This window comes from Neofelis nebulosa, chromosome 10 (assembly GCF_028018385.1).
Source record: "Neofelis nebulosa isolate mNeoNeb1 chromosome 10, mNeoNeb1.pri, whole genome shotgun sequence".
Taxonomy (NCBI): domain Eukaryota; kingdom Metazoa; phylum Chordata; class Mammalia; order Carnivora; family Felidae; genus Neofelis; species Neofelis nebulosa.
Genome location: NC_080791.1, coordinates 103,649,312 through 103,676,983, shown reverse-complemented (window position 1 = coordinate 103,676,983; position 27,672 = coordinate 103,649,312). Strand labels below are relative to the sequence as shown.

Below are 27,672 nucleotides of genomic sequence, written 5' to 3'. Positions count from 1 at the left end.
CTAAGGCTAAACTCTTCCTGTTGAACTATGGTTGCCTTTAGTAATTAAAGGCCAAGGGCACAGCAGCTCACCTCTTCCTGCGTATTTTTTCATTTATGCAAGCCTTTCTTCAACAATAAATTTCCAGTTACAAGTTATAAGACCCAATTCTGGATTCTATAAAGGGTGAAATGTTGAGAAGAGTCCTGCCCTCAAATTGGGAAGAAGGAAAAGGTACACACGTAATAGAATTTCCAACATGGTTTCATTCATTTAAAACACATGTAGATGGGAATGCAAGCTGGTGCAGCCACCCTGGAAAACAGTATGGAGGTTCCTCAAAAAACTAAAAATAGAACTACCCTATGACCCAGCAATTGCACTACTAGGCATTTATCCACAGGATACAGGTGTGCTGTTTCGAAGGGACACATCCACCCCCATGTTTATAGCAACACTATCAACAATAGCCAAAGTATGGAAAGAGCTCAAATGCCCATCGATGGATGAATGGATAAAGAAGATGTGGGATACATATACAATGGAGTATTACTCAGCAATCAAGAAGAATGAAATCTTGCCATTTGCAAATATGTGGATGGAACCGGAGGGTATTATGCTAAGCGAAATTAGTCAGAGAAAGACAAAAATCATATGACTTCACTCATATGAGGACTTTAAGAGACAAAACAGATGAACATAAGGGAAGGGCAACAAAAAGAATATAAAAACAGGGAGGGGGACAGAACAGAAGAGACTCATAAATATGGAGAACAAGCTGAGGGTTGCTGGAGGGGTTGTGGGAGGGGGGATGGGCTAAATGGGTAAGGGGCACTAAGGAATCTACTCCTGAAATCATTGTTGCACCATATATGCTAGTTAATTCGGATATAAATCTAAAAGTAAAAAAAAAAAAAATTTTAAATGTAGATTTCCTGCTTCCAGATATTGTACTGGCTGTTAGGGATACAGAGTTGAACGAATACATTGCTCACATTCATGGACTCCGAGCAGTTTATTTATTTTTTATGTTTATTTAATTTTGAGAGAGAGGGAGGGGCAGCGGAGAGAGAGGAGAGAATCCCAAACAGGCTTCTTGCTATCAGTGCAGAGCCTAACACGGGGCTCAAACTCACAAACCCACAAACCCATGAGATCATGACCTGAGCCAAAAGTAAGAGTCGGCTGGCCACTTAATGAACTGAGCCACCCAGGTGCCCTAAGAGCAGTTCAATACAATATAGTTCTAAGCACGGTACTTTTCCAGGACACACTATACGTGTTTGCTGTTTAAAGTTTTGTAAAGCTTTATGTAATTTTGCCTTGTAAAATATTTATTCTGATTTTCTGGGAATTAGGGGAGCCCTAATTCTATTCTAACTATTTTGAAAAGTCCTTGGAGAACTGGAAGAACCAGATGTGCGGGGTGTGAGAAATTGTTGTCAAATCTTCGCCCTTCCCTGTATACACACCTTTCGCCCTGTGACTTTGCAGTCCCTCCCATCTCATTAATGTCAGGCTTAGCCACCTGATTTGCTTTAGACAGCAGAACGTGTGCAGAACCAAAACTTGCTGAGCTTGGCCTTGGGTGTCACTGGGTCTTTCTTTGGTTTCTGCCATCCTGCTAGTACTGCCTCGTGAAGTGGCCAGGTTTCAGCGAGGCAGCGCATGTAATGGCTGTCCAAACACACCAGGCACAAATGCTCCGTAAACGATAGTCGCTGTCTTTGTTACTTCTTTTATTGTCATCATGTTACTGTTTGCTGTATGCCTGTCTAGAAGGCCGTGTGCACTAGGTCAAAAGTTGCACATGATTTCTCCGTTTGGGGGAATACTGCCAAATTACCATACAGAAAGGATGTACCAAATTACTCTTCCACCAGCAGGACGAAGTGATATTCATTTCATCTTGAGGTCCTAAGTGTTGAGCGACCGGGATTCCTAAAGTCAGAGCCAGATCACAGAAACTCCGGATCCGCCCAAGACCAGGAGGTAACACTCTCGTCAGGAGCCTCTGCTTAGACTTTTAGGAGGGTGCCTGCACCGCCCGATGGCAGAGACACCAGGAGGAGGCTACCTGCACACTGGGTTCTTCCTCTCTCCAGGAAGAGGGATATCGGCGCCGCGCGCGGCACAGTCCTGGCGCGGCGACGCGCAGGGACGCGCGGGCTGGAGTGGCTTCTGCCCCTCCTCCTACGGAGCGGTGTAGAGACCCGGTGCGGGTCTCTCCTGCCGTACCAGCAGCTCCCGACCTGGCTGGGCTGGACTGAGCCCCAACAGCGCGTCTTGGACGTGCCAGTCACAGGAGGAGGTACTGGGGAAGGTGGTAAGGAAACGCCCATCCTTGGGGCATCCTGGCTGGGACCGTCCTTTGTACCTCATAAAATCGGGTGGGGTAGGGTGGAACTCTCACGTTCATTTATCACTTGTCACCCGTTAGGGTTGTGCTTGGCGCACCTGGGTCTTGGCGCACATCCCCCTTTTTGGCAGTGGGTGTGACTTTGCCCCCATTTCACAGCTTAGAAACAGTAAATTTGCTAGGGGCCGCGTAACCAGTTGGACGGAAAGAGGGCTGTATGGTAGGATTTTAGTCTTAGGGCCTTACAGCCTTTTAGGGCTCTGCAGAGACTCTGGGCACTTCTCAGTTCATTCGTTTGCAAGTCAAAGAGGTTGGCCCAGATGAGTGATCCCCCAACTTTAGTGTCTAGAAGAAATATTTGGGGCAGTCTTTTAAAAATGCAGATTCTTGGAGCCAGCCCAATATGTTATGGTTCATCAGATCCGGAGCGAGTGGACTCAGTCAGCTGCCTCTTTACAAAATCACCCTGGTGAGAGACTCTGGCTTAGATGATCTTTAAAGCCGATTGTTAATTAACAAACATCGCACACTCTGGGCCTGGCAAAGTGTTCTACGCACTTTACAAATGTTAAATCATCACAACACCTCTGAGAAATGGGCACAATTTTTATCACCTCATTTTGAGGAGGAGAAAGCTGGTTCCAAGACTTTAGGCTCTAGGATTTGCTTCCTTTCCATTGTTAGATGGGTCTCCGTGACTCCACTTCCCCACGCCAGCTCTTTCCCGCCGGGCTCTCCCCGCGTCCCGCCGCCCCCACCTGTTCCTCCAGGACCCTCTCGCGGCTCCCGCGGTGCTCTTAGACTCGGCGCTCCGGGGCCTGAGATCGGTGCCGGCAGCCCCCTTCCCTGGACAGTACCTGCAGAGCAAGCGAAGTCCTTAAGCACCCAGTCCAGCAAGGGCGTTACCTCACCGCGAGCGGAGTCCCGGGCGCCGCCTGCAGGTGGCGCCAGAGCAGGAGCCTGCGGGAAAGAGGAAGTGGGTGGAGCCGGTGCGAAGTGGGTGGAGCCGGGACGATAATTGACATCCCTCCTGCCCAATGGCAGCACAATACGGAGGCGGTTTTCCAAACCCTCAGTTCCCTGGGGCAGTGCTTGAGGTTTTTCGGAAGCTGCTTGTCCTTCGCAGAATGCTGGACTAGCCGGGGAGGTTAGCGGACAGTTGCGAAGCTGGGGAGCTGGATGTCCTCTCACGTGCTCCTCCTAGATCCCTCTGTTGGCCTAACGGTGCCAGAACTGAAGTCTGCTTGGCCTGTTGGGGCTGCCTCGCCGCGTCTTTAGTTTACTGTTGACGTCTTCACCTTGCTGGGAAACAAGTGCCGGTTTCTCCATCACTCATGATACCCTGGATGTATTGCAAACATGTAAAGGGATTCTTGGCGCAGGGCTAAGGAGTCTGTTTTAATTAAATTAGCTGCCAGGTATTTCTGGCCCTGAAAAAAAGGAGAAAGCAGGCCGGATTTAAAACTATATTTTACATTATAGGGGCACCTGGGTGGCTCAGTCGGTTAAGAGTGGGACTTTGGCTCAGGTCATGATCTGGTGGTTTGTGGGTTCGAGCCCCGCGTGGGGCTCTTTGCTGACAGCTCAGGGCCTGGAGCCTGCTTCGGATTCTGTCTCTCTCTCTCTCTCTCTGCCCCTCCCCTGCTCACACTGTCTCTCTCCCTCTCTCAAAAATAAACATTAAAAATTTTTTTTTAAAAAGATTTTTAAAATATATTTACGTTATATATTTTTCTTGGGTTAAGCGATATATAACATATTAGGAAGTTTAATTCCTCAACCTGAGGTTTCTTCCCTAGCCTTTTTATAGCAGCAGCAACAACAACAAAAACACTCTGTAATTCACATTGTCACATTGCAGCGGCTTTCTGTTTCCTGGTAAACAATTAATTTATGTACCTGTCCTCACCTCCTTTGCCGGCAACTAGGAAAGTGGTTGGACAACATGATAAGACTGACCACAGTAGCACTAATCAGATTTCCTCTTGAGTGGTTGGTTGGGTTTTGTTTGTTTGTTTTCTTTGTTTTTTTTTTAGTTCCACTTTAATTGTATACCTGACCTTCACGATAAACAAGAACAAAAGAAATCCAGGCCAAAGCCAACCGTTCTATGGGGGTAGATCCACCAGTCACCTCCCCATGGAGGTGTGGACCAGCCTCTGATTTTCTCTTCTTGGCTGCCCTTTGCAAGGTTGGGTGAAGCCGGTGAGGACCAAGCAGCAAAGTCAGAAATGCTGGATGAGTGGGACCCTTGGAGCCTCATTGTTAACTGATTTGTGTGGTTCCAGGACAAATATCTGTTGGGTAGAAGTTCCATGAGTACCCTCTATGGGACAGTCTTCACTCATCTCTCATTGACCTGTGTCAAAGAAACATAAATCTAAACTCATCTTTTTAAAAAATGTATTCACTCTTTTTGGAGGAACTGGAGCTTTATGTGTGTGCCAAAAAATAGTGTTCAGCACTGTGGATACAAAGAGTAATGTAACATTGTCCTAATCACCAAATGAGCTGCAATCTAGTAGGTGAAAGACAGGTAAGAGAAGAGTTAACAACTCATGTGCTATAAATACAGAAACGAGGAGGAGGTGTGGTGTCACCGGAGGCTTCGGGGATGGTAGCACAGAGGCGGTCACATTTGAGCTGTAGATCCCACATTCAGAGATGCTTGTTGTGGCAAAATCCCAGGGTCTGTGCGTCTGACTCTTGCACATCCCAGTGATGAGCTTTAAGGAAAATATTGGTGGAAAATGCATGTTTACTATAAGCACTTGGAACCACCACTTGCTGGGCATCTGGTTGGACCCATATTTGGTTCAGAGGGACGGAGCAGAGATGGAGTGGCAGGCAAGCTCAAGCAGTGGCCTGTGTTTAGGCTCTCAGGATTGGCACTGACAGGGGCAGGCTTCCCCTTCGGGCTAAGGGCCTACATTCCCCCAGTTAGGAGCTGCCATGAAGACATTTCAGGGGACATTTAGTCACAACAGCTGGTGTGTGGTGAAGCAGGAGGAGTCCTGGGCTCCCAGGATCTGACAAGAGGGCCCACAGCTTTGTGAACGTGTCTAAAGTTGTCTTTTTGGTCATGGTGATACCTCACCTCTTGTTGCAGGACTCCATCTTCTAGTTTCGGTAAATAAACAGGAAATGTTAGTCCCCGTGGTCTGGTAGGGAAGTGAGAGTCAAATGCTGACAGTAGAACTTACTTCCCCATTATTCGGGTAGCAATCAAGAAAGAAGTTCTGTCTCTCGAATAAGCACCTTGTCCCTTCAGTTGGCATATAACTAAATAATCATAATGCAGTATACATTTCTCATGTTACTATTGGATACGATACAGCCACATCCTTCTCATTCCGGCTACATCTCCGCCATTTCTCTTAATCTATCTCACCAATATGAGTCTCTTACCTTGTTTTTAAAAGTCTACGATTTCATTTTGATGTCACAAATTTTGTCTTGTAGAAGACATATGAGGTTCAAGGAGGATAGGAAAGGACTTTACAGTTCATTCTGGGAGGTGGCTGGGCTGGTGTCACTAGCAATCCCAGAACACCTTAACCTAATTTGGGTTGAGGTGATTTCAAACTGCCTTGTGTCCCTGTGAAAGCTGAGGTATTTCCTGGACAAAATTATTTATGGCTGCAACGCTTTGTTTGCATTCAAAATCCTGTGTTTACTAGAACTCCTACTACTTTTTAAAATTAAATTTAATTTTTTTAAATTTACATCCAAATTAGCATATAGTGCAACAATGATTTCAGGAATAGATTCCTTACCCCATCCCCCTCCCACAACCCCTCCGGTAACCCTCTGTTTGTTCTCCATATTTATGAGTCTCTTCTGTTTTGTCCCCCTCCCTGTTTTTATATTCTTTCAGTTTCCCTTCCCTTATGTTCATCTGTTTTGTCTCTTAAAGTCTTCATATGAGTGAAGTCATATGATCTTTGGCTTTCTCTGACTAATTTCACTTAGCATAATACCCTCTAGTTCCATCCATGTAGTTACAAATGGCAAGATTTCATTCTTTTTGATTGCCAAGTAATACTCCATTGTATATATATCCCACATCTTCTTCATCCATTCATCCATCGATGGACATTTGGGCTCTTTCCATACTTTGGCTATTGTCGATAGTGCTGCTATAAACATGGGGGTGGATGTGTCCCTTCAAAACAGCACACTTGTATCCCTTGGATAAAAACCTAGTAGTGCAATTGCTGGGTTACAGGGTAGTTCTATTTTTGGTTTTTTGAGGAACCTCCATACTGTTTTCCAGAGTGGCTGCACTAGCTTGCATTCCCACCAGCAGTGCAAAAGAGGTCCTCTTTCTTTTCATCCTTGCCAACATCTGTTGTTGCCTGAGTTGTTAATGTTAGCCATTCTGACAGGTGTAAGGTGGTATCTCATGGTGGTTTTGATTTGTATTGACCTGAGGATGAGAGATGTGGAGCATTTTTTCATGTGTCAGTTGGCCATCTGGATGTCTTCTTTGGAGAAGTGTCTATTCATGTCTTTTGCCCATTTCTTCACTGGATGATTTGTTTTTTGGGTGTTGAATTTGATACGTCCTTTATAGATTTTGGATACTAACCCTTTATCTGATATGTCATTTGCAAACATCTTCTCCCATTCTGTCAGTTGCCTTTCAGTTTTGCCGATTGTTTCCTTCATTGTGCAGGAGTTTTTATTTTGATGAGGTCCCTGTAGTTCATTTTTGCTTTTGTTTCCCTTGCCTCTGGAGACGTGTTGAGTAAGAAGTTGCTGGGGCCAAGGTCAAAGAGGTTTTTGCCTGCTTTCTCCTCAAGGATTTTGATAGCTTCCTGTCTTATGTTTAGGTCTTTCATCCATTTTGAGATTATTTTTTTTGTCTGGTGTAAGAAAGTGGTCTAGGTTCATTCTTCTGCATGTCACTTTCCAGTTTTCCCAGCACCACTTGCTGAAGAGACTGTCTTTATTCCATCAGATATTCTTTCCTGCTTTGTCAAAGATTAGTTGGCCATACGTTTGTGGGTCCATTTCTGTAACCCCTACTACTTGATAGGCCTTCAGCTCTAACTCTTGTGCTTCGTCAGCTTCATGATTCTCTTCAAATGTCTGGTCAGCCACTCAGCCTCTCATCTCCTCCAGAATTGGCAGGTGCCTATGAGGTAAAAGCAGCACTACTTACAGAGCTGACCCCTTTGGGCTTCCCTCCTCGCTGGGATACTGGCCCTGTACTTCCTAGCTGCTTTGGTAGCATTTTGATACCTTCACACAGGTGTTTCCTGTTTTTCATCTAGATTTTCTGGTTGTTCAGTGTGCCTTTGTGTGTGTGTGGGGGTGTGGGATGGGAGGGAAGGTTTGGTCTGAAATACCCATCCCATCATTACAGAACTCTGAGATTGATTTTCTTAATGTTACTAAGTTTCAATGGCAATTGCATTCACAAATTTTCCTGTCCTGTTTGTGAAATTTAAGACATTTATTTACAAACGGTAAGTTTCTTAGAATTGGAGTTATGCTATTTGGGAGGCTTCTAAGACATGGAAAGTATCAACCCCTAAACTCGAATGACGTATTCTCTTTGCTGCTTCTCTTTTGTCTTCTGGTAGGAGAAAGATAAAACATTTCCCTCATGCACAATGCCTCGCTGTAGTGGTCCTGACATCCTATGTATTAGGGTTCTTTTAAAACAATACCCATAAATATACATAAGACAATATAATTTAACTTGTTGTAGGTAATGGCTTCATGTGATTAGGGGTGCTGGAAAGTCCCTAGATCTGCAGGGTGAGTCAGTAAGCTGGAGCCCCAGAAGAGCTGATGGTGAAGTTCTAGTTGGAGTCTGAAAGTCTGAGGACCCAGCAGGCTCGAGACCCCAGAAAGAGCCAATGTTTCAGTTCAAGTATGAAGGCAGGACAGAGTCAATGTCCCAGTTCAAAGACAGTCATACAGGAAGCATACTTTGTTACCTGAGGCCTCCCAAAGTAAATCTTTTTGTTCTCTTTGGGCTTTCAACTGACTACATGAGGCCCACCCACATTAGGGAGAGCAAACTGCAGTATTTAGTCTACCAACTTAAATGTTAATCTCATCCAAAAACACCCTCACAGAAACACCTAAAATAATGTTTGACCAAGTATCTGGTCACCCTGGAGCTGGGCCACATTGACACATGACGCTAACCTTCACACCAGATTTAAACTTACTGTGATGGGGGCGCCTGGGTGGCTCAGTCGGTTAAGTGGCCGACTTTGGCCCAGGTCATGATCTCGCGGTCCATGAGTTCGAGCCCCGCATCGGGCTCTGTGCTGACAGCTCAGAGCCTGGAGCCTGCTTCAGATTCTGTGTCTCCCTCTCTCTGCCCCTCCCCTGTTCATGCTTTGTCTCTCTCTGTCTCAAAAATAAATAAACGTTAAAAAAAAAAATTTAAACTTACTGTGATGATCTGACGGGCGATTTCCAGAATGTGTGGGAAAGAAGTTTCATGCAAAGAGAACTTTCTGAAGTTCTAGACCTTGACATCAAAACCCAGGGAATATTTGTGGGAGTGGAGTTTAAAGGTTCTTAATAAAAGAAGATAGGAAATTATTTTGGCTTAGTTCTTTGAAGTGGTGAACTCTCTAGAGATTCTCATTCAACAACACTCCATTTTAGGAAGCCAGTGAGTTTTACCCTAAATTTCATGACATTAATGAAAACAAGGCTCAGATATTTAGCCCACAGTAAATGCACCTGGAAGGCCAGACATCCCAAGGCACCACCTAGGAAGTCTTCTTGGAAAAAGCCTAAACTGAGAATAATCAAGTCTTTAGATCTAACCACCCATTTATAGGACATACAGGGGTCCATATTCAATGACACTGCCAAGATAGAATCGCAAAGAACAGAATGTAGAATTCTCTGCCGGACAATTAGGATCCACTTTCTTCAATAAATACATGCCAGGGAAAAGATAAAGGGGGAATTTACACATTAAAAGGGACTGAAGAGGCTCCTACAACCAAACACAATGTATAGCCTTTGTTTGGATTCTGATCTGAATGTTCGAGATGTAAAATAAAAAAACATTAATAGCAAGTATATCATCTCGCCCTGGAGGATGCTTCAGATTGCTTCTCTGAAAGGACAGCAAGTTAAGAAGTTAGGGAAAGCTATACACTGACTAAAATTATCATTAAATTTCTGTAAGCATGCTGACTGCACTGTATATTTTATAAAAAGTGTTGCTTCCCTTTTTTTGATTGTGGTAGTAGTTACTCTGGTATGTGTGTTTGTCAGAATACATAGACCTGTATACCAAAAAGGATGTATTTCTTTTTTTTTTAATTTTTTTTTTTCAACGTTTTTTATTTATTTTTGGACAGAGAGAGACAGAGCATGAACGGGGGAGGGGCAGAGAGAGAGGGAGACACAGAATCGGAAACAGGCTCCAGGCTCGGAGCCATCAGCCCAGAGCCTGACGCGGGGCTCGAACTCACGGACCGCGAGATCGTGACCTGGCTGAAGTCGGACGCTTAACCGACTGCGCCACCCAGGCGCCCCAGGATGTATTTCACTAAACATAAATCCTAACTTACAGAAGGGAAATGGCCATAGAAAACAATGGACAGAAAAGAACACCCTGAAGGTCAAAATCTGAGGTTTTGAAGGATAATGGTCAAAGCATTTCCAACTGCCATGAGCAGTGAGTGACGGACAGCTGCAGTGGGCTAACCCACGATTGTGCTCCCTGCGGAGCTGGGCATCCTGGCACTTCCTGCACAACAGAATTTGATCACTGCTATGGAACAATGACTGTTGTATCTTCCATTGCCTCTTCTGAATACGAGTTTAAGTGGTTGGATTCTGGCCATACTCCATAGGGTGTATTGGGTGTGTAAGTAGGGTGAAAGGAACAGGCAGACACATCTCTGGGCCATGAAAGCTACATCCAAATGTGATAAAGACACACGCACAACACCCAGAATTCTGGACTGTCTTGGGGAGTGGGTTAAGTATGCTTCGTGCGTGGAAACTAGAGTGTATTTGGACAATATAGAGGCTATATGAGTGGGACTGTGGTTGAAATGACTAGTTCATCCAATATCCATTTTCCCTTTTTTCCAAAGTAATAGAATTTAGGCTGGGCATCTGGTCATCCAAAATAAACACTACATTCACAGCCTGATTTTCAGTTAAGTGAGCTACGTGACCAAGTTGTAGACAATGGGTACCAGCAACTGTGATATATGCAGTTTCTAGATGGGGTTCTTTTTAAAATGTCTATTTATTTATTTTGAGAGAGGGAGAAAGGGAGAGAGAGAGAGAAAAATTGAAAGAGAAGCCATGTGAACAGGGGAGGGGCGGAGAGAGAGAAGGTGAGAGAGAATCCCAAGCAGGTTCCATGCTGAGTGTGGTGCCTGACTTGGGGCTTGATCCCATGACCCTGAGATCATGACTTGAGCCAAAACCAAGAGTCAGACATTCAACCAACTGAGCCACTCAGACACCCCTTAGATGGTGTTAAGAAGAGATGTACACCTCTTTTGCACATTTTTCTCTTGCCCCTGCCTGTGGTGTACATGCATGGGCTAGAAGTTTAGTAGCCACCTTGGACCTGACTGAGAAAACCTAATACCATGACACCCTGAACTCCCACAACCACAGAGGGCTGTACACTTAGATATTACATGAGGAAGAAATAACTTCCCCTCATTCACGCTGCTACTTTATTTTTGGAATTTAGCAGTTGTTCCTAATAGACATACATGTCTAGAGTTTCTGAACCAACAATTTCTCTGGGTGAGATTTATGGCTTTTGCACAACTGAGAGATGATCACATATTTGATCAATCCGATCAACTGCTAGTTGGTAAGGAGGGTATTCCATGCAGGTAAAAGAGATTCAATGGAGGGGATTAAGTGCCAGAACATCTTTAGGATGATAAAAGCAATGGGAGGGATTCAAAGGGCCAATATTGCAATTGAGTTCAAGAACACACCCTCTCAGAGGCAAACCACAAGAGACTCTTAAATACAGAGAACAGAGGGTTGATGGGGGAGGTGGGGGGAAGGGGAAAATGGGTGATGGGCATTGAGGAGGGCACTTGTTGGGATGAGCACTGGGTGTTGTATGTAAGCGATGAGTTATGGGAATCTACTTCCAAAGCCAAGAGCACACTGCATACACTGTGTTAGCCAACTTGACAATATTTATATTTTTATATATTTAAAAAATAATAAACATACATACATACATATATTGGGTGAATTTAGACATTTTTAAAATGAAAAAAAAAAACCAAACACACCTGTTCAGCTGCAGACCAGGAATCAGGAAGCTGGATGAGGAAGCTGTTACAAATGCCTGTTGACATTATCAAAGCAAATGACTAGGCCCTGCAATGCAGATTTTGGCTGCTACTGCTTGCAGTCACCTCTCCATCCACATGAAGCTAAGGACTAGATGTGACTCTAGACACTCATTTTTCTTTTCCTTTTTTTTTGTTTTATTTATTCTTAGGCATCCAATTATTTTTTAAAAATTTTACCAAAGTTTACTATTTTATTTTTTAATATGAAATTTATTGTCAAATTGGTTTCCATACAACACCCAGTGCTCATCCCAACAGGTGCCCTCCTCAATGCCCATCACCCACTTTCCCCTCCCCCCCACCCCTATCAACCCTCAATTTATTCTCAGTGTTTAAGCATTTTCCAGGAGCAGAAGAAAGATGGTCTCCACCTTATTTCTATCTTCCAAATAACAGGCAAGTGAATCTATTTTGAGGCATCTGATTTATACCCAGATTCTTAGTTGCAAACTAGACAGAGATACGTAGCCTTTAGCTTTCGAGACTCTGGATATAAGAGGGTGGGGATAGGGACTAAGTCATGCTTCTATCTTCCACAGAAGGGCAGAACTAGTGGAAAGAACAGAAAAGTTGGACTTTTCTTTTGTCATTTGCAATAAGGGCTGATGTTACAGGGGCCCAAAAGGGAAAAATTAAGATAACCAAATAATTTTTTAAAAATGTTTATTTATTTACTTTGAGAGGGGGAGGGAGAGAGAGAGAGAGAGAGAGAGAGAGAGAGAGAGAGAGAGAGAGAGAGAGAATCCCAGGCAGGCTCTCCACTGTCAGTGCAGAGCTCGATGCATGGCTTGATCCCATGAACCATGAGATCATGACCTGAGCTGAAATCAAGAGTCAGACGCTTAACAACTGAGCCACCCAGGGGCCCCAACAACCAAAGAATTTTGAGTTTTAGAGGAACATCTTATTTTGTTCACTCTAAAAGTGTATTTCCCCATTATTTTGTTATTCAGAGAACAGGGGTCACCTCACCAGTTAGGAAGATGGGATAGATGTATCATCCGATGTACTTAGAATGGCAAATACCAAATTTGTTGTATGTATAGAACAGAGCTAAGTATTTTAAGTGAGGTTTGAGATTGTTTCAAATAAGAAAAAAGCCAATGACCAAAAAAATCAGAATTTATTTGAACTGTTAATATTTTTTTGAACATCCACATCATTTTCTAATTAAAAAAAGAATATTCATTATAGTTTATGGAAACAGCCCTGAATACTCTAAATTATTAGCATATTTTCTTGAAAACATCTTTTTCCTAATATTCCATGGGTTCAACCTGATGATCTTGAAATGACTTGTTATCTTGGTCTTCATCATGGTTCTCGTTTTTCTCTTCATTTAATAATTTATATAAACTCTCATTTTTCTGTTTAACATCACAAAGAATTGACTCCATAGAATAGCCAAATTCAATAAGGGCATATACTGTATCTCCACGTTTATAAAAATGCCCAATGGTATGCATAGCAACCAACTTGCCAGATGCATTAAACACCGGGGAGCCAGAGGACCCGCTGGAAAAACAAGTATCATAGCTAAGTGTATCTGTGCTCCAAACCTCTGATAGGAAACTTCGTTGGGTAAACATAGAGAAAGCATTATAAGTGGCAGCATGGGGACCTACCACCCCATCTTGATGATGCTCTGGGTACCTCTCTAACCGCTGATTTAGAGGAATCACAGCACAGCCATCTATTTTCTTGACCTGGCCTTCTGGGTGACCAATTAAATAAATCAAACCACTAGATGGTTGAGAGGAAATCTGTCCAAACAGGCCTGGAGGAAATCCATTTACGTTTTTTCTTAACTTTAAAATGGCATAATCTAGAGTTCCATCAGACACTTCAAACCACGGCTCAATGGAAAACCAATCAACATCCATAGGACAGAACTTTTTATAAGCAAAAGTTACCTTTGCACATTTGCTTATTATATCTGGCCACAAACTTGGATCTGTGCCTTCTCCCACCATAAGATGTATTACATGTCGACAGGTGAAAACATAACCATGATTGAAGACAAAGCAAGTAGCGTTGCCTGTGTTTCCATTATTGTCCCATTTCATGAACCCAACTGACTTACTAAGATGAATAAGATCTTCACAGATTGCAACTGAAGTAGAATTTTCGGTCACTTTTCCAAAGTACTTTTTATAAATGTTGAATTGTTGAAATGGTAGCAGTTTGGTTTTCTTCTGTTCATCCTGAAAATACTTTCTCATCCAGAGAGTCTCTTCATTAAAATTTGGATACTGATCCATTATCACTTTGTCCAACCTTTGGAAATTCTTCAGCCAGAGGTTAGTTGCCGTCCTTTGGATATATTGATTAACATGTTCCATACCTGGATGGGGCCTTTGCCTAACCTGTGAGTTGTTTCTCCTATATTTTCTGTTGAAACTATTATTGTAATAATTACTAATTCTGGAAACTGTCCGTTGTTTTTTACTTTCAATATCATGCCCTAGATTCTGAGCTGGGAGAATGTTTTCTCTGTTGTATTCTGCATCTTCAGTCTCCCCATCTTCCTCTGGTTCGTGTTCCCTGATCTCAGACTGTATCAGATCCCAGGGACAGATTTCTTCAGTGGTATTTTCATTCTCCTGTTTAATTTTCTTATGGGTACCTTTCCTGGCAACGTTTTTCTTAAAAATGTCCATTTCTAAGGTTTTTCCAGACACATAATCCACCAGGGAACGTTTTCCATGAATTATCTTATGATCTTCTATTATTTTCCATTTAAATTCATCCAGGTCAGACCGAAATCGGCCATCCTTGCTTAGAGCTTCTTTGATAGTCTCACCCTTTAGGGCATAGATACAAAGTGTAGTTCCTCTTTCATGAAGTTCCTTGATCTTAAGAATCTTCTTTATCCTCTTCCCAACAGCAACAATGTGAAAAAGAACGCATTCCATGTATGGATTTTCACACTGGCGCAAGATCTGATCACCTTCCTGGTTACCCTTTCTTTGACTAAATTTTATTTTGAAGTGGGACCCTGTAGGTAGGCACTTGAGAGGCATTCCTAAATTTATATATCCTTCTATTGTTTTTTCTTCAAAAACAAGAATGTGCTTATTCAAATGATTCTCCATCCTTTCACTGAAATTGTCATTAGCTCTCAGAGCTGAGTAGATACTCTCATCAGGTTTACCATGTGCTTTAAACATACTACGGTCAGATTTCCTCGAGTTTTCATTAAAAGTAAAAGTAAAATAACATTTTTTATGGGTGTCCCAGTCTGGGTTCTGGATTTCCACAGATGCTTCATGCTTGACTTCACTTTTAAGCTTACTGGTCCCGCCACACTCGTTTATGTCAGGTAGAAGATGAACAGCAAGTCTTCTAGGGCAGGTCTGCTTGATGGCCATATCCTTAGAAAAAAGGAAAGATTAAAAACATAATGAGAATCTCCTTTAATAATAATATTTCATGTTTGTCTAATTATAAAACTAGTAGCTATTCTGAATAAAAATTGAGTAATATACTGGATAATGAATAGTGGAGAAAAATTACCCATCATTATTCCATCACCAGAGATAACCATTCTACATTTTGTTTTAGTCATTTCTTTTACTTTACGTGCAGATACAAACCTTAGGTTTCTGAAGTTGTGCTAAGCTGCATGAGTTTATTCTTCGCCAAGCAATCTGCCATTGGCTGACATGTCATTAAACATTTAAATTTAATGACATTACATGCCATCAAACAACCTTTGGAACACAATTTTGGGGGCCACAGGGTATAGTTCACTGTACAATAATTTCTAATTCATTCTTCTGTAGCTGGATACTTAGATTGTCTCAAATTTTTATAGGACAAACATTTCTATACGTAAAACATTTTGGCTGAACATCTGGATATTTCCTTAGGCCAGATTCCCAGCTGTAGAAATACAGACACTAAGGTTATAAATGTACTTCACAACATATATGGTGCCCAGCTGCTTTCCAGAAAAATTGTGTCAACTCATGCTGCTCCTTTTCCCCTTGATGCCCAGAGACCAACCGTATGGTTGGCTCCTTCAGAGGATTTCAGTACTGTTATTTTAAATGTCTTCCAACTGATAGATGAAATGCCATTTAATTTGACTGCTTTTGTAAATTTACATTACTTATTTACTAGTAGAGTTGTACTTAGATCTGTGAGTTCGAGCCCTGAGTCAGGCTCTGTGCTGACAGCTCAGAGCCTGGAGCCTGCTTTGGATTCTGTCTCCCTCTCTCTCTACCCCTCCCCCACTCATGTTCTGTCTCTGTCTCTCTCAAAAAGAAATAAACATCAAAAAATTAAAAAAAATAAACATTAGAAAAAAAAAAAAGAACAGTGAATCTGGAAGACAGATCCAATCAAGTTTTGCTCAATTTTTAACAAAGGTATAAAGGCAATTCAGTGGAGAAAGGGTAGATGTTTCAACAAACTGTGCCAGATGCCATATACAAAATGAACAAACAAATGAACTAAGTAATTAGCCACTGTTTCCTATTACTATTTTATGATCCACATACTTCACCATACACACAAAATTAGTGCAAAGTGGGCCACAGACAAACCTAAAACTGTAAGGGTTCTTGATGAAAACTCACAAGAAAATTTTTGTGATCTTAGGTTTGGAAAGAGTTCTCTGATGATACAACCAAAAGCATAATCCAAAAAAGAAAAAAATGTTAAAATGCACTTCTTTAAAGTCAATAACTGCCCCCCGCCAAAAGATAGTATTCAGCAAATAAAAAGATAAGCCACAAACCGAGATAAATTATCCACAAAGATTACAAGAAAAGCAATCTGACAAAGGGCTCATTTCCAAAATATATAAAACACTCCCAAAACTCAACAACAAAAAATCAGAAAGACCAATATAAAAACAGGCCAAAGATTTTAACAGACACCTCACTGAAGAAGATACATAAATGCTATATAGAACATGAAAAGATATGCAATATCATTAGTCATTAGTGAAATGCATTTATACTACAAGGTGAGACCATTACATACTTCTCTGTTACACACTTATTCGAATGAGTAAAATCAGGAAAACTTTCAATACTGTATGTTGGCAAGAATGTGAAGCAGCTGGGACTCATACATTGGTGGTGAGGATACAAAATGATAGAGCCATTTTGAAAATATTTTGGCAATTTCCTATAAAGCTAAACATAGACTTACCCTATAACTTGGCAATTCTGCCTATAGGCAAGAACTCAAAAGCAATAAAAATGATATTCATACAAAAACTTGTATACAAATCCTCAAGGCAGCTTTACTTATACAAGACACAAATGGGTGGCTCAGCTGGTTGATCATCTCTGGCTCTTGGTTTCGGCTTGGGTCATGATCTCACCGCTAGTGAATTCGAGCCCAATGTCTGGCTCTGTGCTGAAAGTGTGCAGCCTATTTGGGATTTTCTCTCTCCCTCTCTCCTGTTCTCTCTCTCAAAATAAATATATATATAAAAAAAAGCCAAAACTGGGGAAAAAACCCAAACATCCTTCAATGGGTGAATGGATAAACTCTCATATATTCGTACTGTGGAATACTACCCAGCAATAAGAAAAAGCTACTGATACATCTAACCACCTGGACGAATCTCAAATGCCATGTTATATGTGAAAGAAGCCAGACCCAAAAGGTTTGATTCAGCATATGATTCTATTTACACGATTCTTTCAGCTCTGCACTCCTCTGTTTATAGAGTCTTAATGGTATTTAAACCCTATCCTTTTTCTTCTTTCTCCCTTTCTTGTTAAGTCCCTTATGCGTGTTTCCATTCTTTCTCTCCAGCTGCTTTTGGGGGGAGTGCTTTTTTCATACTGCCCCTCAACTCCATCCTCTCACTGCAAAACAGCTTCCTACCCTCCGTGGCTTCTCTCTCCCACAGTTCACCTCTCCACGCTGCATACCTGCCGAGTTCTGCAGTTCAAGTTGTGCAGATTGTTGTGTTCATCCTCAGATCACTTTTCTAGGTGTGTAAGATGGTTTGGTGTTGATCTAGCTGCATTCAAGAACTAGAGAAGCAAAGAGCTTCCATGCTGCTCTGCCATCTTGGCCCCTCTCTATTTACATGACATTCTGGAAAAGGCAACACTTGGAGAACACATTGTTGATCACCAGGGGGTCAAGGTGAGTGTCAGACAAGGCAGAGCACAAGGGAATTATTTAAGCTGATGGAACTCTGTTGCATCTTGATTCTGGTCATGATTACAAGACCACAGGTAACTGTCATAGGCCAGAGAACTATATGTGGAAAAGATTTAATTTTACTGCATATATAATAAATAGGTTGAAAGTAGTGATAAAAGTTAAAGTCTTTCACACAACCAGTAAGATAACCAATCTTTTTTTATTCGTTTGTTATCTTTTTAGTTATTTTCTCCTTTTCCAGCTTTTCCCAGATTTACTTATATTCTGCTTCTCTCTTGTCTTCTTTTAGATTTTTTCCCCTCTGCCTTTCACTTTCCCTCCAAATAGTTTGGAAACTTTACATTGTAGTTTTGTTGTAGAAGTGGATGCCTTAGACTAGTGCTGTTCAGATGGAGATCTCCAACATCTATCCTTCCGGATACGGCAGCCTCAGGGGAAGTATGCTTAGTGTGAGCAAGGGTCGGAATTCTTCACTTTCTTCATTATTTAACTTTAGATAAGTTGAATGTAAATTTAGATAGCCACATGCGGCTAGTGGCTACCATAGTGAACAGTGTAGCCCTTTAACGTGAATATTTAGCTTAGAGTTTAAATTAAATCTGCTTAAAGATACAAGGATAAAGCCTGTATATAACTTCTCCTTCACTTACAGAATGAAACCCAAATACTTTAGCATGGGGTTCAAAGAAGAGGAAGATACCCCAGCTCTTTTCCAGAAAGCCACTGCACCTCTCTCCCGTTTTGTCGCAGCCATACATGTGTACAAAAGTGAATGTGCGCCAGCTCAGGGACAGGCCTCGCTTGCCGGAAGTGCCTCCTCAATCACACGGTTTTGTGCAGGAATGGCTGAGCTATGTAGCGTGGAAGGGTTAGATGCAAAAGGAAGTCTTCTCAGGGTACCAGGATGGACTCATTATTTGAATGGTAACCAATGCAGGTATGCACTCTGAACTTACTGGAGTTCTGTCGTCACTATGCAGAAGGCCAGACAGTGGCCAACAACAAAGAGCAGAGCCCAGAGATTGGAAACAAAGGAGTCCTTGAAGCCAGGTGTACTGCTGCATTAAAGCTCTGCTGAACTCTGCACTTGCCAGACAGATGAACCAATGAATCCGTTTTATTTTCTCCCAGGGCTAAACATTTCCTCTTTTGAAACGATACTGTACAAGCAAAGTAAATATTAGCAAATAATGCTAATAACGAGATTTCACCGTACCGAATCTTCAGGGTATCTCAGATCAGTATTTCTCAAATTTTAACGTGCCTAAGAATCACCCGGGGGGTCTTGTGAAAATGCAGATCACAGAGAGGTCTCAGGAGATAGCAATGCTGTTGCTGCTGTGTGTGGACCACACCTGGAACAGCAAGGCCACAGAGGTCCCTAATCTAGAGCAGCACTGTCCAATGGAACTTTCTGCAATGATGAAAATGTTCTATATCTGCTTGTCTAGTACGGCAGCCATTACCCACATATGGCTACTGGGCCCTTGAAATGTGGCTAGTGAACAAAGGAAATTAATTTTAAATTTTATTTAATTTTAATCCAATGAAACCATTTTATTATTTCACAAGTAGAGGATTCTTTTTGAGAAAATAAAAGTTCTAATGGAAATAAAGCCTACTATAATCTTCTACCAAAATACCTCTCCAGCACTATTAGCTGACATTCTCGAATTCTTACATATGATCAAATCTATACTGCTCCCAAATATGTTTTTATGTGTATATGACTTTACTCACACTCTTCCCTCACACGGGATACACTTACCTGGTGAAATTCTATTCACTGAGAGCAAGTCTCATATGATCCTGCCTTAATTTCTTGAGTGTGAATTAAGCACTCTTCTCTCCGCACTCCAAAAGCACTTGTTTATATCTTGATTTGGTATTAACGATTTGCATACTTTGTGTTGGTCAAAAGCTGGCTGTGAAGTCTGAACCCCCGGATTCAAATCCTTGCCCTAACGTTATTTTTGCAACTTTAAGAAAGTTGGGTTTCAGTTTCTTCATTTTTAAAATAGGGATGAGAGGGGTGCCTGGGTGGCTCAGTCAGCTGAATCTTACTTTGGCTCAGGTCATGATCTCAAGGATTTGTGGGTTTGAGCCCTTCATTGGGCTCACTGCTGCCAGCGTGGAGCCCACTTTGGATCCTCTATCTTCCTCTCTCTCTGGACTTCCCCCGCGCATTCTCTCTCTCTCTTTCTCTCTCTCTCTCTCTCTCTCAAAAATAAATAAATCTTTAAAAAGTAAAATAGGGATGATAACACCATGTATTGTTTTATTAAATGTCAAATGAGATAATCCATAGGAAGTGACAAAAATAATTCCAGGTACACACTAATTTCTCAGTAAGCATGAACTGTATTTCTTGTTTTTTGCCTGTCTGTCCTTCTGATATCAAGTGTCTACACTGTTTGTCAGTGATCCTGTTGTCTAAAACGGCACACTTTGCATTGTTGATTCATACACTATCATTTGGCTTTACACAAACACTTATATGTGTGATCTCTCCAAATATATTTTTCACAACACGGAAGAAGGGTTTATAACTGCCATCCTCTATGAGCGTATCCCCTTCCAGAATCCTGATAGCATGCTAAGGTTAGGTATGCTGCTCTAGCAAAGAGTTGTTAAAAAGTGGACACACCTTTGAAACTTCAGGTCTGGGACTCTGGCCATTTTCTGTAGCACTGGATGACTGGTTCTCTTCAGGCTTCATGGAATTCATGATGCGTTCACAGAAAATATGACTCACTTCCGCTTCCAGCCAAGTTACAGAAACAAGGACTGGATTTACCTTCCCACTTACAATGACTTAAAAAAAAAAAAAAAAAAAAAAGAATACAGTATGTGAAACAACTTTCAAACACTGGGCACCAGGCAGTGCGGAACAGTGATTTCCCATCCTTCAGAGAGAGAAACCAAATGAGGTAATCCCTATGGCCGTCTAGCTTTCCACCTGGGGGGTGTTTCCAGACCATCTCTCAGGGAAGGGACACACAATGGAGCTTGGCAGTTTCCCTTGAGTTGAGAAGACAAACTCAGGGTCATGGGAGGCCTATGTGGCTGGAGTTTGTGGGGCAGAGTACTAGAGAGGAGAGAGCGACAGCTACCCAGAGAATCCGAGATCTGCAGTGGGTACCCCTTGACATTTCAGCCAAATATCAGTCAGTGCATACGTGCTGATGAAGCTTTCAGAAGCCAGGGGAAGAATCACCTAAAGGGAAAAGATGGAATAATTCTGACCTCCTGTAACTGAGGACATTGACAAATACAGTACACCCTAGGATTACTGCGGCTGACTGCTTGAGAGATCTCAGGCCAGGGTGCAGGGGACGCTGCAAAAGGCAGAGCCAGGTGTAATCCCTGATATGAGGGAGAGAGAGAGAGGAAGTTGGCACGTGTTCACGTTCACAGGACACAGAAGGGAAAGACCCACACAGACAGAACTCTGGATACAGGAAGAGGGTTCCCCTCAGGCATTCGGGTGAGAACTGATCAGAGCAGCAATGGAAGAAACCAGGTAAGGCCAGGAAAGAACCACCCCAAAACGTCAAACCCTCTCCCTACACCCCTCCTGGGGATCTCGGTTTCCTCGTTTGTAAATTAAGGAATCTGGTGTAAACCAAACTTTTATTGTTCCTGTGAATTACCCACTCTGGGCTTGTTAAAAAGGAAGATACCACATCCCACCCTCAAAGATCAGGATTCAGTACCTCTGGACTGCAGTTACAGAATCTGCGCTTTAACACCGCCCCCCCCCCCCCAACACCCCCGCACAACACTCGGTGGCGGAAGCAGCTTCCTAGCTGATCTCAGTGTGTCTTTCCAGGAGTAAAACTCTTGACCTCTGAAGCTGGGGGACGGAAAGTGGGTTCCCACAATGGGAGGCTGCCTATCCCCCCACCCTCAAAACCTCTTTGGCTCCGGATCAAGGTCCTTCTGCCTAGTGCCCTTGACAACCACCCCCTAAGGGCTCCACGTCCGACTCAGGACCAGAGCGCTACTCACGGATGCGAAGAATCTGTCCAACGGTGCAGGTACCGCTGTCTGGGATTCGCAAGAGCTACAAAGCACTGGGCTCAGCGGCCTCTCTTCCGGACCTCTTCCCTCCGGGAAGTGCAAGTCCGCCCTCCCGCGCTCGGCGCCCAGCCAGCAGGAGGCTAGGGGGCGGAGGCTGGCTGTGCTCATTCATTGGCCAGTAACTCATTCACTTCGGGAACCGATTGGCCGAGTCCGGCCACCCAGCGGGCGGGCGGGAAAGGCTGGGCTTTGACCCAGTCGGGAGGGCTGGCGAGTCCCAAGGCGCGATTCTCCGAATGTGCCCGCGTGCGCGCCATCCCGGAGCTGGTGATGCGGCTCAGTCCCTCCCAGGCATGTACTCCCCACCCTGGCCGACGGTCAGCATCTTGTTCCGGGACCCACTGCGCAGTCTCCTCCCGCCCTCCCTCCCTAGAGCCTCGGCGCCGCGGCCGTCGTGGGGGGGTGGGGGGGGGAGTGTCTTGAGCCAGCGCGGGAGTGGGAGGAGCCGGAGGTTGGCGCTCTCGCGGGGCTGGAGCTGCGCGCCCAGCGTCGGGAGCAGCGGGACGAACGGCCTTCCTGCCAGGTGGGCGGCGGCGGCGACGGCGCGAGGAGCATCCCGGGCGCGACGCGGCGGCCGCTGCAGAGCTGGCCGGGATCGGGCAGAGGCCCCGCCAACACCCGCGGGCGTCCGGGCGGGCGCCGCACCGGCTTCCAGCGGACGAAAGGGCCCAAACCGGGCAGCGGCGCTCCTGCTTCCGGTCTAGCGGGACTTGGCGCCCCCAGCAAATGAGCCAACCTCGCCGAGAGACTAATGCACACACTCAGACCAAACCAAGAAGCCCAGAGATCGAACCCTCTCCCCCAGTCCCCTCCCCTGTGACTCGCGGTTCCGAAGAGCCCGATTTCATCCCTCTTAGAGGGAAATCCGCCCAGCGGGGTCCCAGGGGCCTGTAGGCATTTCCCGCTCTGCGCCTGGAGATGGATGTACACTTTAGTTCAGCCCCTATTCCCAGCGGGGTGGTGTTTGGTAGTAGACTTATTTGGGTCTCATTTGATCTTTGCAGTCACCTCTTGAGTTAGGTGCGACTTTTGCACCCATTTCACGGGATAGTTTGCGCAAGACCACGGGACTAGTTGGGGGCGGCGGTGTCCGCGAGTAGTTTTAACCTTAGAGCCTCACAGCTTCTTGCAGGGAGACAGGGAAGTTCACTCCCCTCACGGGGGTCTTGATTACCAATTTGTAACTTAAACGGATCTGGCCATTTGTGATTCACCGTCCATTCGTGTCCAAACATCACTTGGGTAGCTTTAAAACCCGCGGACGCTCAGACCAGTGCTTCGCAAAGTTTATGATGCATCAGGATCCTCTGGTGAGCTTGTCGAAATACATTTCTGAGCTCCCTCTGTTAGAGATCCTGACTCGGTAAGGCTGGAGTGTGGCCCGGTAATTTGCATTTCTCAAAAGGTACTGTCAGTGCTGCTGGTGGCCATCTTTAAGTCCAATTGTTAATTTCATTGACCAAAAAGTACTCTGAGCATTTACAAACGTTAACTAGTTTTATCCTCTAACAACCATAGGAGGCAGCTGCCGTTATCCCCATTTCAAAAGAAATTGTGGCCACAGAGAGACAGCAAGCAATTGGCCTGAAGACAAACAGCTATCGGCAAGGCTAGGATTACGACCTAAACAGGCAGGCAAGGTGTCCTGAGCCACTACCCATTGCTTCTCCACTGTTGTTCCAATCAGTCTCCACGACCCCAGCACACTCCAGCCCTTTCCAGCCCCGCTCCCCTCCAGTTGCGCTCCCCACCGCCCTTACCAGTACCTCTGTGTCCCTCCCTCTGCGCTCCAGGGCTTTCTTAGACGCAGCTCTTGGGAATGGGGTCAGTACGGACAGTCCCCTGGCAGGATCGCCCAGGCAGGTGAACAGAGCCACTAGGAACAGAGCCCAGTCTTCTAGAACAGCGGATACTCGCTGCGGGCAAAGGATCTTCCACCGCGGACGGAGTTCCGCGCGCGGCCTGCAGATGGCGCCAGAGGACGTGCCTGGTGGAAAAGGGAGGGAAAAGGAGGCGGGGAAAGCGAGTGAGGATTGACACTCATTATGGCCAAAGGCAGCGCGATGTTGGTTTGCCCACTCTTCCGTTTTCTGGCGCCCAAGATCTTCCCACTCCTTTAAGGGGTGCATTTGTGGGACCGAACAGACAGGTGGGAGTGGCCTATGCCGCGTCACGTGCTCCCTGAAGGTACACGTGTACGTCCAAGGTTGCTCTAACTCAGGCTGGCTTAACCCCTTTTTTCCAATTTACCTTGCTCTCAGTTAACTAAGGCCCACTTAACCTGTCTCTCCGTGCATTTGTCTGTCTATCACTCTTGGGTCCTTGGAGTTTTTGTAACAGTCATCGAGGGGGCAAAGCCAGCATGGTGCCTCATTGCCTTAGCAAATAAGTATTTCCGGGTGCTGATAATGGGGAGTGGGCTGAGTGGGAGTGGGGGGTCAGGAGAGCAGAGTGGAGAAAACAGGTGGGAAGCCTCCACTGAACATCGGGCGCTTTGTTTTCGAAATTGTCTGGAGGATTGTCTCATTTCATCTATTTAATTCATTTTCAATTTCACAGGTTAGAAAACGAGGTAAATAAATCATCCAAGAGTAGTCCTTGAATGATTTCAACTCGTGTCAGACACCAAAGCTGAGGTCCTTTATTGTGCCCAGGCTGCCTTTGTGGCATTTCAATGCACGAAGGTCCAGTGAATCACCGCTCCACCCTCATTCATCTTTCTATCCATTCGTTCATCTATTCATTTATTAGGGACCCATCTGCACGCCATGGGTCTAGTTGCTATTGAAAATACAGAGGAATAGGAACTGTGCTGTAAATTACAAGAAAAAGAGATATACACAGCATGTTGATACCTGTTTTGTTCCAAATAATATGAGGGAGAAAATCTACCCTGGTGTTCCAGATCATTGCCTTAGGCTGTAGTAATCTTTGAACTTTTATTTTCCCGTTCCTGTAATTTTTAAAAATTGAGTATTCGCCCCATCTATTTTTATTTACCTTATATATTTTATTTAATTTTTAAAAATTTATTTATTTGAGAGCAAGAGAGAGGGGGGTGAGGGGCAAAAAGGGAGAGAGAGAATCCCAAGCAGGATCGTCACTGTCAATGACTCTGGCAGAGCCAGACTCTGGGATAAATCTCATGAACCGTGAGATCATGACCTGAGCCAAGATCAAGAGTCAGATGCTTAACCCACTGGGCCACTCAGCCCCCTAATATATTTTAATAATTAACATTAAATGTTAGGCACATGTGATTTTTATGTTTTAGGTAAAAATATAAATGGGGGTTCAGATAGATTCTTCATTCACCCCAAAGGACCATCTCGGTCACATCCTGAAGTGCTTCCTCAGTCTGGAAACTTCTACCTTGATTATGTGCCTGGCTGTCTTCTTTCTTCAGAACACCACCAGGTTTTCAGGGTGTCCTTCTCTGACTACTTCCTATAGAATATGACCTTCCCCCCCTCTGTTTTTTTCTGTCCCCTTATTCTGCTTTATTTTTTCATATACTATATCTCGATGTATAATAGACAGGATTACTTTGCTTGGTTAGTTTTGCCTCCTTGCATCAGAATCTAGCTTCTAGAAGAACAAGAAGGAGTCCTCAGTGCTGGTAACTGTGGGAGGAAAGCAACAGAGCAGAAGGGTGGGAGGTGGAGGTTCCAGAAACCCTGGGGCTGAGGTGGGAGAACAGGGAAGATGGGAGACTCTTTGTTCATGCCCCCTTTGGCTCCTCCATTCTTGCAATTGTCAGGGCCAGGGGGCACCTAACTCTTCCCTCTGGCCCCGTTAACAGCAGTCTCTTCCTCTTCTCTGATTTTTCAGCCCCTACCCCACAGTAGGAAATGTGGTTGCCCCATACACAGGTACCTCCAGGAAGACTCAGTTATAGTTCCAAGAAAAATTCTGTTGTTGTCTCTCTCAGCATCTTCTGTGTTAAGGTGCTTGTACAAAGTGTTCTGGGATGGGAGCCAGAAGATGTAATCTCTGCCCGGATTTGCCCCTGAAGAAAGAAAGATTACACAGCGTGATTGAATAGCCTGTCCTCACATTAGCTGACCTACTTCCTATACAGGAGCCAAGGACATCTGAGAGTTGACCCTGAATTGAACTTCTTACCCAAACTGTGTCCTGAACTAATGATGAACGAATCTTGTGAGTGTGCCAGTTTCAGTGCGATGTATGGAGAACATCCTGAGAAATCTACACAGGGTATAGAGGTTATTATATGATTTATAATCAGTGGGAACCAGTCATACATCCCTGAAGAGCTAGCATAGCTAGCCAGGGAAAAAGTTGAGCACAGATATGCACTGGCTTCTCTGTGACATAGCACCTCTTGCTGTGGGTGGGCCTAGAAGCTTCCCCCACACCCCTGAGGTCATCGCAGCACCGCTGAAGAGGGATACGTTCTGTCGCCTCTGTCCAGGCTTACATCACCATAAAGTCAATATTGGGCTAAGCCCTACTTGATCTTGTGCTTTTGACTGTTAATCACAGTCCGAAACTCCCCATTATTAGTCATCCACTTCTTATTAGCTGAATGACCTTGAAGAAGTTACCTTCTTTCTTTGAGCCTCAGGTTCATCACGTCTAAGAAGGAAGAAATACAATGTCATCAGCCTCACACGTGGGGTCCCAGGGTGTCAGTCCTCTGAGGATCAGAGAAAGATATTTGTGGTTTTGGGAGACTTCAGAAATCCTATTACTGACATACTCATGTGTAGAAAATACTGGAGGAAGAATTGTAACCTAACAGTAAGTAAATAGGAACACAGACCTCAGACAGGAGCAGATAAAAAAGACAGGAAACAGTGGTGAGCAAAAAAGGTCTGGCCAGTTTTATTTTATTTTTGTTTTATTTTTTTATGTTTTATTTATTGAGAGAGAGACAGAGACAGAGCATAAACGGGGGAGGGGCAGAGAGAGGGGGAGACACAGAATCCAAAGCAGGCTCCAAACTGTCAGCATAGAGCCTAACGCGGGGCTCAAACTCACAAACCACAAGATCATGACCTGAGCTGAAGTTGGACGCTTAACCGACTGAGCCACCCAGGTGGCCAATTTTATGTAGATGGTTAAATCTCACTGACCATGATAGACTCTCTGGAAATGACTAACAACAAGAGAGGTCTACCATATCTTGCCTGAGCCACCCAGAGTTGTGCTCTGGGCCAGAAGGGCTGGAGGAGTGAGGTGTTTGGTCTCAGCCATCTCACTCACTCCTCTGGGTGTGATGAGGAAGGAGGATAGGGAATGAATCTTCCTGAAAGACACCATCTTATTGGGGTCCGTGGGAAGCACAGGGAGAGGACCTGGTACTTTGTTTCCTACAGTAGAAGAGAAATTTGCATTCAGTTATGATACTAGGAAAAATATTAGTGATCAATACAAAGTTAAAAAGGGACTATGATGATAAGTAAATTAAGATTCTTTTAGTGGAGGCAATATCACCTTTGAAAAATGTTATCTTTTGAATACTACAGGGTATACTTTTTAAAAGAAAAAAAAAAAACCTCTACAAGGGAAATAAATTTTCATCCCATTCTCTAGATGCTCTACCTTTCCAGAGATAATCTGTGATGGCACAAGCATAAGAACTCATTTTCAATGTATTTTCACAGCAACAAAGAAGCTCAGTGTTCATGCATAAGAAAACTGGTGGATCTGGCTTGAAGTGAAAAATTTATCTGAGATACATTTCTCATGGATAGCTTTTGAAAGGTCTGTGAGGATGCTCAAAAGGGGGTTCACAAGTGTTCTACACCACAT

At 44.0% G+C, this 27,672-nt stretch overlaps 1 protein-coding gene and 1 long non-coding RNA gene across 3 annotated transcripts; one reads left to right on the top strand and one right to left on the bottom strand.

The window, feature by feature from the left end:
• The first annotated feature begins 1,541 nt into the window (after positions 1–1,541).
• LOC131487903 (uncharacterized) lies at positions 1,542–14,737 on the top strand. The gene is made up of 2 exons (XR_009250004.1): positions 1,542–2,305; positions 14,561–14,737. It is a non-coding gene; the product is annotated as an uncharacterized LOC131487903 (long non-coding RNA).
• On the bottom strand, positions 12,778–22,174 carry FAM111B (FAM111 trypsin like peptidase B). 2 transcript variants are annotated; one of them, XM_058689080.1, is made up of 3 exons: positions 21,823–22,174; positions 20,459–20,625; positions 12,778–15,047 (listed from the first exon to the last, which is right to left on the bottom strand). In XM_058689080.1, the coding sequence occupies exons 2-3, from the start codon at positions 20,537–20,539 to the stop codon at positions 12,930–12,932; spliced, it is 2,199 nt and encodes a 732-aa protein (XP_058545063.1). In that variant the 5' UTR covers positions 20,540–20,625; positions 21,823–22,174; the 3' UTR covers positions 12,778–12,929. The 2 variants fall into 2 exon arrangements, with proteins under 2 accessions (XP_058545063.1, XP_058545064.1); XM_058689081.1 differs by lacking the exons at positions 20,459–20,625; positions 21,823–22,174 and adding an exon at positions 18,458–19,978 and having other exon boundaries at positions 12,778–14,671.
• Positions 22,175–27,672: the final 5,498 nt, after the last annotated feature.